Source organism: Maylandia zebra, linkage group LG7 (genome assembly GCF_041146795.1).
Source record: "Maylandia zebra isolate NMK-2024a linkage group LG7, Mzebra_GT3a, whole genome shotgun sequence".
Lineage (NCBI taxonomy): Eukaryota > Metazoa > Chordata > Actinopteri > Cichliformes > Cichlidae > Maylandia > Maylandia zebra.
The window spans coordinates 49569402-49588515 of record NC_135173.1 but is presented as its reverse complement, the minus strand read 5'-3'; the positions used below and the strand labels follow the sequence as shown (position 1 = coordinate 49588515).

Genomic DNA, 19114 nt, shown 5'->3' with positions numbered 1-19114 from the left:
GCTGCAAACTATTTATCCTTACAAGCACTCAGCCAGGAGGATCAACTTGGATCTACTATAAATCTGGCTTCATGTCTGCAGATCCCTCACTATTGTTGTTGTCAGTTTATAGTTTTATAGCAGCTGCTTTAGGTAATATGCAAAGCTGTAAGAAGTAACTGTTAGAATTAGCGGGCTATATGCTATAAGTCATGTCAACAACATAACAGAACATGCACTGTTATAGCTCACATGACTGAGCAGGGAAACCCATACACTGTAAGGCTATAGCAGAGGCCTGATTTTGAGTTCGCCTCAAGGTCATTTACTGCTCATCTTCCCCTTGTTTGTTCTCCCAGCTTTTGACTTTGCATCACTGTCCTATCTAAATGAAGAAAAAAAAAAAGTAAATATCTATCACAAAGATTATGAAATAACAAGATACAGCTGGCTGTATTTTCAGTTTCTTTTATTTCCTTTGGCCAGAGTTGACAGTGGAGTGCTGTTGTGATTTCAGGAAACACATTGTGGAAATCAATGATAACCTCTATGTGGTCACATGACCAAGGCAGGCTGTAAGGGCGGTATGGTTTGCATGATTGGCTTTCTGGTTTAATGATGGGTGATTCTCATTTCCTCTTTTACAACAGGAAACTTCCTTAAGTTAAAGCACTTTGTAACCAAGCTTCAAATACAGATGGTGTTGACTGTTATGATGGAAATCTATATACTGTATGTCAGACAGTACATAGGTGTGCCATCAAAACACACACAGAAAGTACTAATTTTGATTTATATTCTAGTAAAAGGATAACCACTTAAAACGTGAATTGCTTTCAAATTATATGTTTAGCAGTTTTTGAATTAGTGTTAAATTGAACAATTTCTTTCTCATTTTACAGACTACATTATGACCGTAAGAGCTACATTAAGCCTACCACACAAACCCCCTTAAGAAATGTACAATGTTACTATTTGTTTTACTCTATTAGATGTTTAACAGTAGTCTCTGACACGGTTACAGGAGGCCAGCCCAGGATGAACGGCGAGTCAGGTGCCGGGGTGGTGACAGCCCCCCCTCCCACCACAGCCCCCCACAAGGAGCGATATTTTGACCGGGTAGATGAGAGCAGTCCAGAGTACCAGAGGGAGAGGAACATGGCACCGGACCTGCGACAGGACTTCAACATGATGGAGCAGAGGAAGAGAGTCTCCATGATCCTACAGAGCCCCGTCAGTAGGACGTATTCATTAATTCTGCTTGTTCATGTTGTTTGGTTTTCATGGATCAGAGTCAGGTCATGGTTCATATGTTCAGAAATCTCTTGATTCGTTGATTCGTCAGCAGAATGCCCAGGACAGTGAAAAAATTTGTTCAGAGGTCGATTATATGCATGAAAAGCACTGATGTGTAAGTTTTTACTGTGCAGAGAGAAGCTGAAGAAGTTGCCCTTTCATACAGGCTCAGTTTTATGCATTTTTGAATCTAATTAATATTAGATCTGTGTAGATCCGTGGTTATTTCTGCCTTTAGGATTTGCCCTGTTTCTGAAAGTTACTCTTACCACCCTTTAAAATTCAAAGTTGATCATTTGTTCGTTTTGTTGTTTTTTTGTTTGTTTGTCGTGTCTGTGTCAACGGCCCTCCAGGCCTTTTGCGAGGAGCTAGAGACGATGATCCAGGATCAGCTGAAGAAGGGAAAGACGCCCACAAGCCTATTGGCTCTGCAGCAGATCGCAGATTTCATGACCACCAGTATGCCTTCCATGTACCCTGCAGCACCACAAGGAGGCATGGCGGCACTCAATATGAGTAAGCAGAGAAGAGAATGGCTGTGTGTGACTTCTTGACCTCAGCCCTGCTGTGTCTGTGCTCACAATGAGTAATGCAGAGCATGCCAGAGTTGATTTCAGCACAAAGACTCTAGTCAGATTTCAGTGGCAGAACCCATCTAATTGTTGTATGTGAGATTGCCTTTTCTTTCTTTCTTCACAGGTTTGGGAATGGTGACTCCAGTCAATGATCTGCGTGGCTCTGACTCCATCTCCTACGACAAGGGCGAGAAGCTGCTGCGCTGCAAGTTGGCTGCCTTTTATCGGCTGGCTGACTTGTTTGGCTGGTCTGAGCTCATCTACAACCACCTCACAGTACGTTCATTCATTCCATAATAAAACGTCAGGTTGATATTTTGACACAGCTTTTAGTATGCCCATGCAGTCTGAGTCTGATGCATTGCTGCATTTTAGAAGCAAGTCTTGTAACTGTACAATGATCCTGGGATGATTCTGGGTGGTTATTTTTAAGCCCCTTTTTAAATCAAGGATAGAGTTTCAATTTCAATGGTAACTGGGATGTGTGTACAATCACCAGTCGAAACAAATAAGACTTTCAAAAGTTTGACTGTGTCACAAAATAAGGTGTAAAACATATTTTTCCTGCAGTTGACACTTCCACTGCCCATAATTTCATAAAACGATGGCTTCAGTGAAGGCTTAATTCAGAGTGCTAACCTAAACAGGTCTCTTTACACCCAAAGAGACCACTGAACAAATACTATGTTTGTTCACATTATTGTCCAATAAGCAAAGAAGTAAAAAGCCCTACATCTTTTACTGTGATAATCAGCAGAGAGACATCCCAAAGATCTTCTAGAATCAACTCTCACAACTCGTTACCTATACAGGGAGTTACTTGAAAGCATTATCTAAATAGCTTTAATGTTAGTGGTCAGCAGAATGTATAACTGAAAATATACTCTGTTCTAGGGCTGCACGATTAATCGTTAGAAAATCGTGATCTCGATTCATACTTATGTGCGATCTCATTTCCAAATGACAACGATTAAAAAAAGAAAAAAAGACGACAATTGTACCGCATTTTGATCCGGGACGTAATCTGCATGAAAACAAGCGCTCACTCTTCCTGCTCAACAAATGACAAGGGCGGAGCCTTATACCACGTGATACAGAAGCTGTGCCGTGTGATGCTAAAATTAGCAGGGAAAAAACAACGGAGAACACGTCAGGGATGACGAGAAAGTGACAGGAGAAAATCCGTCCCGGTCAACCACCCAAACATCAATAACGGGAACCTTATACAGCGCTTCCCTATACCCGTCGAACTCCTGCAGGCACAAAGAAATTACGGAGGCTATTACTTATCACCTGACCAAAGATATGGCTCCCATCAACACTGTGCAAAACAAGGGATTTAGGAAAATGATCAACACCCTAGACAAACGCTACACAGTCCCAACCCGCAACTATTTTTCTATTGTTGCACTACCTGCTCTATACACGCAGCGTCGAGCAACGGTGGAGACGGAATTTCAAGCAGTACAACATTTTGCGGCAACAACAAAATGTGAGACATTTGTTGTTTTTATGTTTATTGTTTTTATGTTCAGTCTCAACTGTTACGAAGTTGATGTGCAGTTAATAAGTGCAATAAATATTTATACTGGAAAAGAAAATCGTGAGAGAATCGTGATCTCAATTCTAAGCCAAAAAATCGTGATTCTCATTTTATGCAAAATCGTGCAGCCCTACTCTGAACAGTGCACTAATCTGCACAGTAACTCCAGTTTTTGTTTTTTTCCTCCACCATTTTTGGCTATTTGTAAATTTCTGCCATAGAAATTTACTTCTGTTCAGGATTCTGTGAGTGTTGTTTCCTCACAGTGCTGCTCAGTTTGAGCCACCTTCAGTAATCTAACATTGCTGTGTTCTTGTCTTACAGGTCAGAGTGAATTCAGACCAGGAGCGCTTCCTTATTGTTCCCTTTGGGCTCCTTTACAGTGAAGTCACTGCCTCCAGTTTGGTAAGAAGCACTTCAGATCATTAATCGAGGCTTTGTTTTCCCTTTGTTATTGAATGAAGCAATTTCCCCTCATATTATAATACCTTGAGCTGCATGAGTTTACATCTTTTGAGATTAAGTTTTCAAAACGGGGTTATACAACCTCATACAATCTGCTATTCCATCTAGGTGAAGATTAATCTCCAAGGTGAAATGGTAGACCGTGGCAGCACCAACCTTGGAGTCAACCAGGCCGGTTTCACTCTCCACTCTGCCATCTATGCTGCACGTCCTGATGTCAAGTGTATCGTACATATACATACACCTGCAGGGGCAGCGGTAAGCAACAGTAGTGCATGCTGTAAATTTACAATTTAAAAACATAGTTGGTTAGGTGTTGTCTGAGCCTGTTTATTTTTTTTGCAGGTGTCAGCCATGAAATGCGGACTGTTACCCATCTCTCCTGAGGCCCTATCCCTGGGTGAGGTGGCCTACCATGACTACTACGGCATCCTCGTGGATGATGAAGAAACTACTCTTATACAGAGAAACCTTGGCCCTAAAAGCAAGGTAACAGCAGAGTCTTTGTGTGTGTGTAATAGAAATCAAAAGGAGAGAATTTATTTCTAAAGGGAATTTTCTTTTTATTTCGTTTGTTTCAGGTGTTGATCCTTAGGAACCATGGCTTGGTGTCAGTAGGTGAAACAGTGGAGGAGGCTTTCTATTACATCCACTATCTGGTCACTGCCTGTGAGATCCAGGTAGGACACTGAACCACCTGGTAGTGGTAACACATTGAAATTTTTTAATGTCAAACGATCCGTAATATTCTGGCTTTGTTGTTTCATGTGGTTGTCATACATGTTTGTATGCGTTTTTCACAACTAATGCTTTTGTCCGTTGTCTCTTTGTCTCTTTATACATGTTCATCTGTCCTTGTGTTGGATGTCTGTGTCTCTTCCTTGATGTGCTTGTGTCCTCATTCTCTTTTTTTTTTTTTTTTTTTTTTTTTTGGTTTTGTTTCTGGATTCTGGATCTTTCGATGGTTTGGTCTGTTTGTATACCCCCCCTTAATATTTTGTAGGTACGAACACTGGCCAGCGCTGGAGGGCCAGATAATCTGGTGATGTTGGACCCTGGGAAATACAAGTCACGCCCACAGGTCCCTGAGCCAGCTGGTGACGGGTCCTCAACCCATCCCAAGTGGCAAGTCGGGGAGCAGGAGTTTGAAGCCCTCATGAGAATGCTCGACAACTTGGTAAGCACAAAGGGAGAGGGATGATTTAAGTTATATGCAAGACACATACATAGTCACACATTTTTTTGCTTTGTCTCCATCCAGGGCTACAGAACGGGCTATCCTTACCGCTGCCCAGCCTTGCGAGACAAAGGTAAAAAGTACAGTGATGTGGAGATGGCCTCCTCCGCCCACGGTGGTTACTCATATGGGGAGGACAGTGACTCAGGTGCTCGCTCCCCATTGAAACACAGCTTCCAGCGCGGCCAGCGCGACAAGACCCGCTGGCTAAATGCCAGCGGCCGCCCCGATGAGCCCTCTGAGGACGGGGCCGACGGCAGCAGCCCCAAGTCGAAGCCTAAGGTGTGGACGAACATAACACATGATCACGTCAAACCCTTGCTGCAGTCTCTCTCGTCCGGTGTCTGCGTGCCAAGCTGTATAACCAACTGCTTGGTCTGTGCCTACCTTATTGTTCATAGTATAGATTTTACAGCTACCTTGTTGGTGGTAACGGGTAGATGGTCGGCATCCTGAGGGTCTGAGTACAATGAAAATGAAAAGAATGTTGCAAGGTTTTCACGTTTTCTCACAGAACTGCTTGCCTGCTAAAATGCAAGTCGGTGCAATCTATCTTTTTACTGCTTTTCTTTCTTAGTGCTTAAATGCCCCAGTAATCCATCTTTCTACTGCAGTCTCTGTACTTCACAGCTTACCTCACAGCTGTGATTATGTCTTGACTATTTTTACTCTTATTCTGGTATCCTAATACTTCATGATGCCCGGCCAGCTGCCCACAGCATGCCCCACTGCATGTGTAGTAGTGAAATGCATTGTTGGTGTTGATGTTTTTCCCAGAGGAGCGAGCAGCAGGGGTGTGGCATGAGTCTGCAGGTAGGCAGGTGAATGTGGCACAAACAGGTGATGTTGCTCCTGACCACCGTATTGTTCACAATCCCTTAATACACAACTGTGCATCGTGACGTTTGTTGCTTAAAGAAGAGTGAGAAGATAATGAAGTAAAAAAAGAAATTAAGAAAAAAAGTTCTTTGAGTTTTGAGGCTTTATTCACCAAAAATCTTTAGGAATCTGTATAGACGTACTATAGAGTAAAGAAGGAAGGTGGCATGATGAGAGTATTTATTTTTCCAGGTTAAATATACTTTACACACACTGGATTATTCCAGATTTACTTCACTACAGAGTTATGCAGCCTGCTCCTTTTTTTAATTTTCCTCAAACACTTGCAACTGTTCCCAGTTGTGCATTTGTGCGTTTCCTCCTATTATTCATATTCTCTCTAATCTTCTGATTTCAGTTTTATTTCCAAAGTGGCTTTGAGCACCTCAAGGCCTGCATGAGTGGATCTGTTTGGGGCGGGGTTCAAAAAAAAAGAAAGAAAGAACTAAAACTTTTGAAATTTGACCTGACCCTTGAATTAATTATCTCCTGTTGGGAAAGTAGGAAATGTTGTGTGTGAGACTCTTTCTCAGTGAGTATATCGTGTTTACATGTTCATCTCATACTCAACCAACCCAATCCAGCTACTTCCATCAAGATTCCCTTCCTCATCTATCTTCTAGTTTGGCAGCTAACCAGCCAAGCTTGTAACAAAACAGGAATGAAGTCATGAGCTTATGCTTACACATGCCTAGTTTTCAAAGGTTGAATTAAAGCATTTTGCATGAAAGCTGAAGATTTGATTTCTGTATTCACCTGCTGCTCATTCAGTTTGGTGCGGAAATGGGTTTTCCCTGCAATCATGCTGAGCATTACCAGGTTTGCGTTACAACCATGGGTTGTTTCTTCACATTAAGAGGAACACATTATTTAGCAAGACACCTAACACTTTGATCCTCAGCTGGGTAAGATATTCTTAGTCTGTGGTGTTGTGACATTCGATTTCTTTGTCCCAACATGGGCGGGTGTCCTCGGGTGTATTTCTCTCTTATCTCTGTCGTCCTTGTTGTTGTGTATCAGCCTGGAAAATGACTTTGGTGATGCCAGCTCACCCCTCACTGCCACTCTCGCTTCGTAAGCCAGCCTCATCGTCTTAGTCACCCACTCAGCCACCCTGTCATGTCTCACTTCTCCCTCACAACTAACCACCCACCCAGCTCCTTATTCCCCTCCACGCCTTACCCTTTTTACCACTTTTTGTTTCTCCATCCTGTGATGTTTTCAGTTCTTGTTTTTAAGTTAAAATAGCATATCAATGATGATGACAAATGAGGGTTTTTTGTTGATGAAAGAAGTTGGTTGTAGCACCAGTGATGCTGCTGTGGAGCACAGTGACAGTCTTGTGACCAAAAAATAACAAAGTCAGAAATTTAGGATGACTGCTGCTGTGACCTGGAACGCAGCGTGATGTGACTCACCGGTCAACACGTCACTTGTTATTAAAAAAAAACAAATACAAACCCAAACACAACATGGAAGTAAAACCAAATGTTTCTTGGAATCCCAAAGAAGAAAATGAAGTTGAGTCATCCAAACAAAAACTTGTTTTTGTGACTGCATCGAAGAGGAGGATGCAGGGGGAAACAATGCAGCGGAGGGACCAAAGCGTATTAGATCAGTGTTATACAAGTGATTTGTAATGAACTTATAGCTGCTAGGTCTGCTTAAATCTGTGTATAGGCACCTTTAAACATTTTGTCATTTATTATCTCAAAGGCAGATGAGTTTATACTCACCTAAATAATGTTAAACACGGTGTTTGCTGTAAATCCTTTAATGTCAGCTCTGATTTCACATTTGCCTTCCAACAGCCTACTGTTCCTTGATCTAAGACATGGATGTCAGAATCATTACCCCTGTTGTTGTCGCCCCGCTGGGCGGTGTGAGCGCTCAAGTTTATAAATGTGATAACTAGAGAACGAGGCAAAGTAGGATTTTTGAAATTCATACCATAGGTGTATCTGCTAAGTGACCTTAACCTCAGGAGTCAAGGCTCAATTTTTCAGGCCAGTTCTGGCCCACAGGCCTTATTTTTTGACTCTTAAGTACTAACCTAAATGATCATTTCCAAACTGATTTAAGCTTCCCAGTCACATTTCATCTAGTATGAAATCTAGTAACGTCAGGTATGAAAATCTACCGCTTTATTGTATGTTTAGTCATTCTGTGGAAATGAAGCGTCAGTTAACATTCTGTATTACTGGGAAAATCCTATATAATACATTGATAAAGTAGCCTTGGATAGATTATGTTGGTTGTGGTGTAGAGGAGTCCCCTGAATTTAAAGTGGAAAAGGCGCCTCATCATCATTGGTTCACTTTTTTTTTTTTTTTTTTTTTCCCCCATTCAGACCAGTTTTGTCAGTTTCCGTTGAGCATGATTCTTGTTTTGTGAAGCCTGCATAGTATTGTCTGATTATATTTTTGTGCTTGGGTTTGTCATGTCATTTCATGTGTCTGGTTTTAGCTGGTTTTAACTCTTTATCTGGTGTTTACAGTGGACAAAGGAAGATGGGCTCCGCCAGGCTGCTGCAGTCAATCAGTTCATCCCACTGAACACCAACCCAAAGGAAGTCCTGGAAATGAGGAATAAGGTATCACAGCGTTCTCCTGTTTGCTTTAAGTGTTTCGTCCTTCTAGGAGCATATTTAACAGGATACTTTTATTGTCCTTTTTATGAGTTGAATATTTTTGTTTGTAGATCCGGGAGCAGAACCTGCAGGACATAAAGACAGCAGGGCCCCAGTCTCAGGTTCTGTGTGCCAGCACTGTGGTCGAACGCTCCTTTAACCAGGTCAGTGTGAGAACTGAGCACTGAAACACCTCACAGCTACAACTCTCCTGACCTGGAGATGAATGTGCACTGTTGAACTAGCTTGATTTGTGTCTGTTAGTGTCTTCTATTGAGGTTGGCTCAGTTAAAACAAAATCTACATTCTGTCCAGGTCAGGAGTTTCCCTCCTAAACCTCCTAAACCAATGTGTGAATATTGTGCATGAAGCTGTACTGGCCACTGTGAACTCTAACGAAAGACATGGTTGCTACTAAAATCAGATTTATGACAGACTAACTACGAAGAACAAAAATATGTCATCCGTTGTGTTTACCAGAGCATGGGTGACTTTAACTTTAATTATTCTTTGATCACAGAGAGTGTCAATCTGGCAGGTGAGTAGTAAGTGAGAGAGGCAACCTCATTCTCCTCTCCAAACCTGCCAGCTCAGGCTGTGTCCATATTCATACATTGTCTTTCCTTTGTTTTAATTTGCTTTTAATATTTATTTTGTTTGTAGCAGAGTAATGGTTGTTACCTTACACAACATTTGCAAGCTGGTCTCTTACAATGCTAAAATGATTTCCATGTTATAGTCAAATAATTGTTTTTTTTGTTTGTTTTGTTTTTTTTAAGTGCATGAGTGAGGGACAAAGCAAAGCAGTGGGAACATCCTAAAATGTTTCCCCCTGCCGTTTGTCTGCATGACTCGTCCTTCCTGTCCAGCGTTGGTTTTTAGCTAAGTTAATAGCTCTGGTAAAACAGAGCTCTTAATCGTTTTTGGATTAAGATAATAAAGCTATAGGGGGTAATTTAAAACGTTACCAGTGCATAACTGCTGATTAACTGCTGTTTTGCACTGTGTAGCACCCCCTTGTGTGGAGAGTTTGCCTTTACAGTGCATGTTTCTGGCTCTTTGTTCAGTCACTGCAAGCCTTTTCATAACCCTATGACTATTTGCGGAACCATCTCTCTTTGCATGTATTTCCAATATATGTTTGTATGGAATGGTGTGAATGCAGAGGTGGAAAGTCATTAAACGCAACGATAACTGAAGTATTATTATGAATTCATAGTAAATGAATACAACAATGTTGGGTTATTTTAAATCAGTTTATGCTCTTTGGGCCTCCTTTTTAAAGCTATGCCCACCAGAGTTGACTTTGTGAGATCATGTATTTGAACACCTTTAAACACAACACAATACTATACAACTTAACTTTTGTACTGAAATGAGATATAATCATAGTCTTTCCCCCTTTGTGCTTGTGTGTGTGAAAGGTTTGTGAATATTTGCGCACCTTCGTGGCTGCTTGGACCAGTGTTAATCTGAATGTTCTAGTGTTAGAGCTGGGTTTTGCCTCTCCCCCCCCTCACTGGGTTTACTATTGCAGGACGCCCCTCTGTCTGACTGTACAGACACTATTGATGGCCTTGATGTGTCCGAGGGCTCCTATAGTCCTGTTAAATCTATTAGAAAGGTACTCACTGCTCCAATCACTTTTTTCACACCATTATTCGACCTGTGAGACAGCAGATAGGCAGATATCTGGAACTAATGAGTGATAGTTTAGTGAGAGATTACAGGGGTTTTTGAACATTGTGACTGGTTTTCTTCAACTGACAATTTTGTTGTTGGTAAGGATACTTCATGTTCAGTACACTCTGCTGACTCTGTCTGAAGGATGGATATTTTTTCAGACTTTTGTTTTTAACCCAAGAGGAGCAGTGAAAAGTGCTTAGATCCAGTAACATTGTGAATTTTACTGCATGTATAACAAATTGTGTGATATATAAACAACTGACTTACAGTAATATTCATCTCAAGTTGTGTATTGTAGTGGTCTGTGCTGTGAATTCCCCACACCCCCTATATGACACAGCTATCTTAACTCATGCACATACATCCTCTGTGTAAGCAAATGGCACATACTTACAATGGGTGGGCGGGCTATGTGTGCAAGGCCCAGAAATGCTTTTATGTGAAATAAAAGGTTATTGTGAGTGCACAAAGGTTATGAATATTTGCTTTGTAACTATTCTGTTACGCTGTTGGCTTGGACTGCTTGAACTGGACTCTTCAGTGCTTTGCTATATCAAAGCTAATTAAGTCTTAAAAGAATACCAAAGGTTTCTCTTTTCTTATGTGTTTTGTTTTGGGTTTTTCCCTTTTTTGTGCAGTTTTTAATGAGGAAACTTCCTAACTTTTACTTCTGCCTTACATTTATGAATTCATGGCTGATGATGCTAATATTGTGTTTCTGCCTGCATCTTATCTAATATTCACACTTCAGACTACATTTTGTTTGTAAAGAACAACTACAGAAATACAGAAATTTCTACATATAAAATGCCATTTATAGCTTACAGTACGTGGATTTTATTTTTTTGATCTGCTGATTGTGCTTTCCCTTCTCCTCCCCTTCTCTGTGTTCTGAAGGGTGAACTGGTGACTGCATCCAAGGCAATCATCGAAAAGGAGTATCAGCCCAAGGTTATCGTCAGCAAGCAGGGGCCCAACCCCTTCACCAAACTCACCGACCAGGAGCTGGAGGAGTACCGCAGGGAGGTGGAGCTTAAACAGAAAGGAGGTGAAGGTGAAGAGCAAAGCAACATTGCAACTTTTTAAAATGATTTCACCTATAAGTTTAGTCTTAAAGTAACATAAACGTGTATTGGAAGTTTGCTTTACCTGTTTGTATCTAAACATTCAATTATAAACTGTATATCAAAGATGGCTGCAATCACCATGTCATTACCCATCAGTTTGTGGGCTGGAATTTAGTATTTTGGCCGTTGCTAATTATTTTGAATTTCACCCGCAATGTCATTCTCATTATACAGGTACAGTAAAATTGAGACTGGCGTCACTCATATGTCCATCAAAAAGTAAATAAATAAATAAATGGACAATAAATGGAGATCTCAGGGGGAAAACGTTAAAGAGTTGAGAAATGTGTTTTCTTAGCGATAAAATCAGACTTGATAACAACGCATAACTATGCGTCTTAAGGAGGGGAAAGAAACAGCATTTCACAGCTCCCTTCTTCTATAGTCCCACTTACTTGACCTTCCTCAAGAGATTTGTTATAATTGGGGCAAATCAATAATTTTCCCATTTGTGGTTTACAGAGTAAATAACGTCACAGAAAATATCTGAGCTTTCATGACCTCATAAACATGATTGGGGGAAAAAATGTAAACAATAAGACTTGAAGTACGTTTAAAATCAGCTTATTATTAAAATAAATCCTACAGAATAAACTTCATACTTGCCATACTGTGATGTTATCTCTCCACACACACACCCACATTCACACGGATTCACAGTGCAGGGTCGATCCATGAGTAGGGGGGGATCAGCCTCTGCTGTACCCAGCCCGGCGCCTCAAACGGCACAGATGGGTCAAGCCTCATCATCTCCACCGTCTGCAGCTGACTCTTCCAGCTTAGAGAAAGCCCAGCCTACAGCTGCCACACCAGCCTCTGAGCACGGCTCCTCTTCTGTCGGCGGAGCTGAGCCATCTCAGAGTGGAGCAGACTCTGCAGGAACAGTGGCAGACGATGTTTTTTCGACTGCAGATGAGGTTTTTTCAGCCCCAGATTCTCCACATAGGGACTTCCACTGTGCTGTGCTGCGAGCCCTCAGCAAGGAGCCCTCGGTGGTAGATGCAGCTAAGGCAGGTCAGGCTCCATGTACACCAGATAAAGTGGAGTCTTGCCTAAACTCTGGCCTTCCACTTCCCACCTCCCCTGCTCAGCCCTGGGACACTGGCAATCCCCCGCCTGCTGTGTTCTCTCCTTCTTCTGAGGGTTTGGAGTCTGCTGCAAGTGTTTTACCATGTGCAAGCACCCTCCATACCCACACTCTAATCTCTGAAGCCTTTGCTTGATTATTTTTTTCCCCCATAAATCCCCTGTCTCTGATGTTTTGTCGAAGGCAGATCATATACCTTTCTGCAGTTTGATTGGACGAGGGGCTGAGGAGATAGGATGCTTAGAGTAAAGTTCATTTTTAACATTCAAACCTTCTGGCTCTATTTTTTTTTTCTTCTTCTTTCTGGGTTCTCACTCCTCAAATGCAAAAAATGTTATTTAGTTTTATTTATTTATTAATTTTTGCTCTGTAGAATTAACTCTTGATGAAGCTGCATCTGAGCTCAATCATCCAATCAGAGTATCCCCTGTGTGGAGAACAATGGTCATTCTCTTCCTGCTAACTTGTCTTGGATACATCTCTGGTGGTGTCGGCTCTCCCTTCTGCGCATCTGACTAATTTCCATCAAACCTTGATTTGAATCAGGTTCTGGGGATGTTTTTAAGGTTGATTTAGTGGTGTCTGTATCAGTAGGTTTGCAGTGCTTTCTTGATTAAAGCTTACAGCTTTTGTTTATTTTGTTTAGTTTTTGTGTGTGTGTTATCTCCCCTCTCCTTTTGTGTTGCATTATGTGGGTGTTGGCACAGAATGACTCATTGACATAAAAATGTGGCTTTTAACTGTATATTTAGGCAAAAAAACCAAAACAATGATAACTACTGATAACCTTATAATCTGATGTAATGGCTATTTAATTGTTTAATGTCTACTTGCCTTTCTTCCAGATCCAGGGCAGCTTGTAGAGTCTGAGAACGAGCCCAAAGACCCCAAACCCACATCCACACCACCCAGCACCCCAATCAGAGCAGAGGAAGGTAAGTTAGCCTGCCATACTTGGCTCACTTATTTCCTACCTGGTTCAGCATGGGTTTCTCCAGTTCTGTGGCTGGAAGGTTTGGGTGTTTCTAGGGTCTACAGCGGGAATGCAGAGGCTCCTGCCTATCCACCTGCTTGTCTGTCTCTTGAGTTTGTTGTTGCTGTGGTCTTTAATAATACTACTATAAGTGTTGTGCTTTAATTTCTGTAATAACAGGCCAAGAGGTTTTGTTTATGTCATAAGAAATATTTTTAGGGCTGATAATCTGCCGAAAGCTCAGTTTGGAAATGCTGATAATAAAAAGAGCCTGTTTATCAGCTTTTGATGGACCATAGGACAGACTCATTTATTTTCTTCCTCTTGGTCTTTATTACTATTGGATTACACCCATGTCAGTGGTATCATTCCTAATGATACTGGAACTGACCTCTAAAAACAGGAAGTTATTTTTTACATTGAGCAATCTCAGTTGAAGTCATCTTAAGGGGTAAACGGGTATCTAGCTTTGATTGCAGGTGTAATCTAATACCAGAAATGTTGTTGCATAACATGTGTCTCTCTGTACAGTATCTCCTGTTCCCCCTTCACTTCCATTCTCCATCTACTTGGGGTCTATGAAGAATGGTTCCCAACCATTCTTTATTTTTGTTAATCTTCTGATATATATAAATATTTTATATATTTTTTTTATCTTCATTTTACATTTTTGATTTTCCTTTTTTAATTTAACACAGTGCCTGTGGTTTGATCTGCATAGACATTTGTTTCTACTTGTGCTTTTTTCTTTTTTTGTGGCTGCGATTACAATCAGGAGATGGAAATTCAAAAGAGTACCTGTTACCATAGTAAGTATGTACTGTTCCACCTCCTCCACACCTTCATAATTAACCCGTCACCCTCCCACGCCTGTGTGTGAGCATCGACCCTGTTTTTTCCCCCCTTTCCCGCTCTTTGCATGGCTTCAGTAGCAGAGCAGTGTTCTGTGATCTAAACTAACCCCTTTTTGTCGGGGTGTGTGACTGATCAGACAGTTTAGACTCCTCTGAATCTCTTTCTCAGGGGTTGATGGGTTATTTCAGAGCTCCTCACTCATAATTAGTGTTTCAAGTTCATGCCAAGAAAAAAAATGAATGAATGAAAAAAGACTGACATTCACAAAACAAATTGCAAGATCCTTAACTCTAGTGGAGTAAGTGGAGGATGTTCCTGAAGTAAACCTCACACCGTACTTTCACTGTGTCACATTAACCTCTTTTCTTCCTGTCGACTATTCGCTATCAAACCTCTCTTGCACATTAGCACATTTCTGTAACTGTTATATGACACTGTATGTTTCTGTTCTGGGGAAAAAAAACTCAGGTAATGTTTTGAAAATATCTTTTGAATGTCGTTTGTCTTCCAGACGAGTCCTTTACCAGGTACACGAGTGCTTTATTTCTCTTGTGGCTTTCTGAGCGAACTTGCTGTTGGTTTAGCTGGTTGAAGCCAAAAGCTTGGCTGTGTGGTGGTGCTTGGTCTCCATTTTTATCTGTTTGTGTTGTTCGGCCTTATCTGTATACTGACAGACATGAAGATATGCGAAAACTGAAATGCGCTGCTGTTTTCTCGAGTCTTGTTTTGCAGTAGTCACTGTTGCATGCAAACGGTTTTTAAAAAATAATGAAAATCCAGTGCGAGCTTGCAGCAATACTTTTAGGATGCTGTTTGTGCCACTGACCCTTGAAACAGAACATCTATGATGCAGCACTTTTTTTCTTTTCTTTTCTTATCTTATCTTTTTTCTTTTTTTGCTGGGAGTGTTTTTTTTTTTTTTTGTTTGTTTGTTTGTTTGGTTTTTTAAAAGACGAGAATTAGTTCAGGTCACTAGAAAAACTTTCCAACGTCAGTACTGACTTGGAGTTTTAAGGCACTCTCATAAACAAGCTTCCCATTGGCAAAATAACCCCTCACATCATGATGACTATATGGACAAGTTTAGTATTTAGAAATTAAACGGGATCTTTGCCAACAAGTATGCAAACATCTTATTCCCTTCCCAGCAGCTTGATTAATACTGTACATACTGGTGGCTCCTGTTGATGCTTACTACTTTTTGAGAGCTGACGCAGTGTTGAATTAATTCCCTTCCCCTGAAAAATACACTAAAATACACTTTTAAAAAAAAAAAAAAGGGAAAAAAAAGAATCTTTGCGTTGTGGATGTTTCTCTGATTTGTGCGTGCTCTGTTGTATTTCATTTTGTTTTGTTTGTACACAGGGTACAAATGAACAAGGGAACTGCCCTCATTAAGATTTCCCTGTTTAAATGAAGGTAAAAGAAAGAATGCAGAGTGCTCGCTCAGGCCTGTCAAAGTGATGGAAATGAAAGGAAACAGGGAGAAGAATTCCCAATGAGAGCGGTGTTCAGTGCATCTTGGTTGAGGTTTTGCTCTGTAAAAAGCTACAAAGTTGAAGTAGTGGATTATTAGTTTTTTTTTTTTTTCTTTAAATGTAGTGTGAGTATTGCCTGCGCAAGTGTTAGACTTGTGGTCACTGAAGCTTTCTTAGACTAAAGCACCTTAAGTCAGTAGTGTTTGGGATGGTTTTATTATGTCACATAAATAAATGACTGTGTGGACTGCAGAGAAAGGTGGATGCATCTAAAATAGAAAATCGCATGGATTTTGCAGCTTACCCAGTTGTAGTAACGCCGCTCAGCAGTGCAGCTCCATTAGTTTGTCCCCTGAGTCCACTAACTCTCTCCATCTGCCCCTCCACCAGAGTCCTTGCCAGAACAAACCTTTAAGGATGAGAGTGACGCAGCCACCCTGAGACAGACCCTTCCAGATTTAACACCCGATGACCCTTCAGATGCTCCAGCGCTTCCTGCCGAAGACTCCACCCCCGCCACTGCCGACACAGCCGAGGGGGAGGAAGCCGCTGACGCCGGCGACCAGGAGGGTGACGAGTCTCCCAGCAAGTCCCCCTCCAAAAAGAAAAAGAAGTTTCGCACTCCTTCCTTCCTGAAGAAAAACAAAAAAAAGTCTGAGTCCTAGATTGAAGAATGTTGGATCGGTCCTCACTGCTGGCTCCTGTCTCTTTTTCTTTCTTTCTTCTTTTTTTTGTCTCTGCTTTTTGTCTGATATCATTACACCGTCAAGTTTCAAGCAGGCCACAGTTACACGCCATTACTTTTTAAAAAATATATATAATTTGCCGCTGGCTTATTAACCTATTTTCCCTTGTGTGTGCCAATTTTGTATACAATGTAAAAAATGAAATGCATAAGGTTTTTAATTAGTAGCAGCTTTTAGTTGCGAGTGAGTGTTGCATTTTGTCTCGTCCACTTCATCTGGCCTTTTATGCATGGCTCTTACTACAGGCCCACATAAGTAATGTGAGGTTATTTTATTTTATTTTTTTAGATTACTACTAAACCACTGTAACCACTAGAATGTATTGGGATTGTATCGAAATATATAAGTGTCTTTCAGCAAAAGCAAAACAAGAAAACATTGAATGCAGACAGAGAAGCTCATACCCTCTCATTTGACTGGTTTGAAACTCTGACAGCGGGAACTACAACTTGCACAGCACTAATTGCATCCCTGAAGCCGTGCATCCATGTAATTACATGTTGGCAGAGGAAGAGAGCGACACTTCAGTAGAGGACGTGCTCGTGGGAAAAAAAAAGGTCCATATTTTTTATTTTTAAATTTAAACCAATCAGTGCATTCGATATTAAACACACCTGGATGTTAGTTTTGCTTCTGTTTTTAAACACTCTAAATACCCACCTGGTTAGGTAGTTGTAAAGTGCTTTCTATCGATTTTGATTTCTACTGATTTGTATTTTTATTTTATTTTTTTTAAGTGGAATTTTATTCTAATATTTCACAGACAAGCACCATTAAAATATCCATCTGAGGTGCTTGCAAACCTGCAGATGGTGTTTTTTACTGAAGCTTTAGTGTGAGTATAGTTCACAGCGGCGTGTGAGTCAGGAAATGTGGGCAGGCATTGCGCTTAATGATTATTCTAAGGGTTGATGTAATGTATTTGCTACTGGCTTTAAGACATAAGTATGAAGGAATGTGTAAAAATAAATCTCAGTTTGTGGTTCCCATATTTTTTCTTCCCAAGCTTGGCTTTAATTTTTAGTTTGGTTTTCTTTTTTTTTTTCTTTTTTCTTTTTGCATTTACCTCTGTTTACAGTCTCAATACTACATAATGTGTATAATTCCAAACTTTATTCTGCATAAACTGTCTTATTTCACTCCCTGAATAGATTGAGCCATGATTACTTCCTGTGAGCACACTGTGAGCCTCCCTCTTTTTCTTTCTTTCCTTTTTTTAATGAACTCAGACAACACTTTGAAATAGTCGGTTATAGATGCAGTTGTTACAGAACTTATAAATGGCTGTTATAAAGCATGTCTGGACCTCTTCGTGTGAAACGTCACGCTGCTCAAACCTACTTTGTCCCTGAATACCTTCACCTGTTTCCAGTTGCACAAAACAAAAAGTTCACTGGAGAAGCGCTTCCGTTCTTGTCAACCTGATGTAATCTGAAGATTGAAAATGAGTTGCGCTTGAGGTTGCAGGGCATTAATATCAAGGCCTATTCCATGCTTTGCTCGACTTGTTTCTCCATCTTGTTTTAACCCACGAGGAGCCAAAAGGCATCGCAGGTGCTTTACTTACACTGCTGAACGTATAAGCTGAGAACTCCTGAAGGACTGCATGACAAGAGTGCATCACTATAACTACCCCCTTTAGATATGGCACACTAATTTTAGTGTCCTGATAACAACAAAGCCCCCTGTAGTCCTTTGAGTGTACCATATTCTTTTTTTTGTTTTGTTTTGTTTTTATAAATTGCTTAATTTTGCTGATTTGTATCCTCAGTCTGAGCTGCTTATAGTTTAAATATCTCATCATCATAACATCCACACACTTAACACTTCACTGCTTATTTGTCATGGTTATTTGCCTCCTTTCTACAACCATGAATAAAAATACTACAATTAAAATCACTTTTGTGTTATAGTGGTCATTTACAGGGAATTTCATGGTAGATGATGTAGAAGTCTCCTGCAAGGAACTCGACAACCCTTTTTTAAGTATGCAGTAATAAACTGGGTTTGTCAAGATAAGTCAGAAGAAATATAGTTTCTCTTTCGCCGCCATCCATTTAAGACTTTCTCATAGTATTTTCTTTGAAGTGGTCTCCAGCAGTAGTCCAAACTTTTTAGATGTAGTGTTAGTTTTCTGAAAGCCTGCTGAGAGAGGTCATGTTAAGACAGGCACTATTGCTTGTTTATGTTTCCTCTCTCCAGTTTGCTGAAACAGCCGATCTGTCTCTGACCGTGGTGCTGAAGTTGCATTTAAGAATTAGAATTTTACTAAATTCTCGCTCTGTTCTTAAACTCCTTCTTTTGTAGATGTGCCATAAACGCACCATAAAAACACACCATTTGTTATAGTTCCCACTGCAGGAGGTGTCTTTTAGGACCTCATTTTGGCAGAATGACACATGTAGAGACAAACGGCCAAAGTTCACAGAGTGAAAACACTACCAGCCTCACTATTGCAGCTAGCGATCATAACCAATTTCGCCTATCACCAAGAGAAGATAATCTTCCGTCTCTTTACAGGTGAGTTGAAGGACAGGGCAAAGCTTCATAACCACACCT

At 40.7% G+C, this 19114-nt stretch overlaps 1 protein-coding gene across 14 annotated transcripts in view; it reads left to right on the top strand.

Annotated features, from left to right (window-relative positions):
• add1 (adducin 1 (alpha)) overlaps positions 1–18454 on the top strand; it is a 29636-nt gene extending 11182 nt beyond the window's left edge. For 2 of the 14 annotated variants that reach the window (XM_004549611.5, XM_076886556.1), the window contains exons 2-16: positions 1004–1212; positions 1629–1791; positions 1975–2126; positions 3718–3798; positions 3967–4116; positions 4204–4347; positions 4440–4538; positions 4862–5035; positions 5120–5470; positions 8472–8567; positions 8675–8767; positions 11187–11343; positions 12077–12430; positions 13349–13438; positions 16200–18454. In XM_004549611.5, coding sequence (XP_004549668.3) covers positions 1018–1212; positions 1629–1791; positions 1975–2126; positions 3718–3798; positions 3967–4116; positions 4204–4347; positions 4440–4538; positions 4862–5035; positions 5120–5470; positions 8472–8567; positions 8675–8767; positions 11187–11343; positions 12077–12430; positions 13349–13438; positions 16200–16474 — 2574 coding nt within the window. In that variant the 5' untranslated portion in view covers positions 1004–1017 and the 3' untranslated portion in view covers positions 16475–18454. Of the gene's footprint in view, positions 1–1003; positions 1213–1628; positions 1792–1974; positions 2127–3717; positions 3799–3966; positions 4117–4203; positions 4348–4439; positions 4539–4861; positions 5036–5119; positions 5471–8471; positions 8568–8674; positions 8768–10140; positions 10228–11186; positions 11344–12076; positions 12431–13348; positions 13439–14251; positions 14287–14842; positions 15751–16199 lie in introns of those variants that run through there. The other 12 variants (XM_076886561.1, XM_076886568.1, XM_076886562.1 and 9 more) reach the window with 12 other exon arrangements.
• Positions 18455–19114: the final 660 nt, after the last annotated feature.